Source organism: Sinocyclocheilus rhinocerous, unplaced genomic scaffold, assembly GCF_001515625.1.
Source record: "Sinocyclocheilus rhinocerous isolate Xijiao unplaced genomic scaffold, SAMN03320098_v1.1 scaffold478, whole genome shotgun sequence".
In the NCBI taxonomy this organism is placed as follows: Eukaryota; Metazoa; Chordata; class Actinopteri; order Cypriniformes; family Cyprinidae; genus Sinocyclocheilus; species Sinocyclocheilus rhinocerous.
In genome coordinates, this window is record NW_015651483.1 from 1971251 (window position 1) to 1973177 (window position 1927).

At 37.8% G+C, this 1927-nt stretch overlaps 1 protein-coding gene across 1 annotated transcript in view; it reads right to left on the reverse strand.

Annotated features, from left to right (window-relative positions):
- Positions 1-742: 742 nt before the first annotated feature.
- LOC107712846 (barttin-like) overlaps positions 743-1927 on the reverse strand; it is a 6961-nt gene continuing 5776 nt past the window's right edge. The window contains exon 3 of the mRNA XM_016518208.1: positions 743-956. Coding sequence (XP_016373694.1) covers positions 743-956 — 214 coding nt within the window. The remainder of the gene's footprint in view (positions 957-1927) is intronic.

The following is a 1927-nucleotide window of genomic DNA, read 5'->3' on the forward strand; positions in this document are numbered from 1 at the left end:
TCCAGGGTCACAAATGGAACCTCATAAATGGAAAGTCCCCACCCTGACAGAAAAACAAACGAGTGTGAGTATACTTGTACATAATTTGTGGCCAAGATTCACAGTATTGCAGCATGCATTTTTTACATGACTAAAAATATCTAGAACTGGCTCAACAATGAATCACTTTTACACATTAAAGTAATATAATTTTTCAAATAATTCATTTAAATAATCTAAAAACATAAAACTATAATTATAATTATTGCGCTGTCTCAAATGTAAAGGAAGGAGCACCACAAACTAATATAAAAACTTCACACCAGGCAGTTCCTCTTTCAGTGTCCTCTGGTCTGCATGGTGACATGAGTCACGGTCACAAGTATTTCATCACCTAATGCTTAAACTTTTTCCGGCTTCATTTCCCTGAGAGTTGAACAATTCTGTTATCATATGCTATTGACAAAGTCATGGCCAGACCTTGTGACATTCATACACTTATCAGCCTAATGCATCCAAGGACGACTTTCTGGAAAACAGCCAGGGAAGCCAGGACAACATATCACAGCCACCGGAAACCTAATGTAAAAAAGTGCACATAAATTACATGTTTTGTTATTGTACAAGTTATTTAAAATATGTACGACTACATAGGTGTCAAATCTTTTATGGCAGATGTAGATGGTGATTTGGACATTAGGATCAGCAGTAGCTATTCACTCTCCAGCTCAGATGTGTAGTAACACGTGTCCTCCACTTTCCCCTAGTGCATCTCTCTGCTGGGGTCTGGTCGTGGAGTTCTTCTGTCCATCAGTGGCGAGCTGGAGCAGGCCAGAACACTGGGAGAACTTCGACATGTGTGGAGGACGATGACACGCTCACCGGGTTTGTTCTCTGTGTGGCGTTTTGGATCTGCCGATATTTCTACTTCATCATCACAGAAGCCAGCCAAGGGAGCTCTTATTGGTTTCGTTGGACTGTGACAGGAAATAAATGTGAGATTTAAACTACAGTATTTCAATGTCTATATACAGGGGCGGATCTACCGGGGTGGCACGCTAAGAAAAAGCTGTGCCACCCCAGAATTATCACAGAATAAAATATAAATGAACTAAAAAAACTGATGACACACCAATCAGAATCTCTGCATGCTAACAACGGAGAGAGCTGGAGCTGAGCCAATCATCTACAGGGGTTTTATACTTACACATACAGTAAATTACCGTACAGTACCAGTAAATTTCACTATTCTATATGTACAGTAAACTGTAGCACATGTTGTGCACCTTCAAACGTGTGACTGTCAAATTTGATTTGTAACCATTTTTTATGTGTAGGTAATGTGTAGAGAAATGACTGCCTAGAGATATAGCTAGTCTTGTGTCAGGAGACCAAGAAACTGCTATAGTACTGTATACTGTAATGAAATTTGGCCAAATGTGCAGAGGATGCTAAATTTACTTTTATTTTATTTTTTTACTGTACTGTATTGTGGTGCATACCAAGTTCATACAATTCTTTGGTATTTGAACTTTTCTAGTGCTTTTCATCTACGGCAATATTACTTTACAGTAGTAAAATGAAAATGATTTTTTCCCCCAAAAGTTCATTGCTGAATTATACATCTGTATCTGTAATTTAATTTATGTATACTGTTATAGACATTGAGCTGCAAAAATAATTCCTGAATCCTAGTAAGAGTTTTCTGCTACAGTGTAATTGATCTCAGAGGTCTCTGGGCAGGAAAGTCATCTGTGTATTTGAATTGTAAGCATTTACAGTTTTTTTTCATTTCAACTGCTTACACACAAAATCTTTACTTGTCACACAATTTCTGAAAGCTGACACTCAAACACCAGAAGCACACACCAAATCTGCAAAACCATAATTCTCGGCCTTTGACTCAGTTTTCAATTTCATAAAACACTTTTTGCAAAACACAACACAC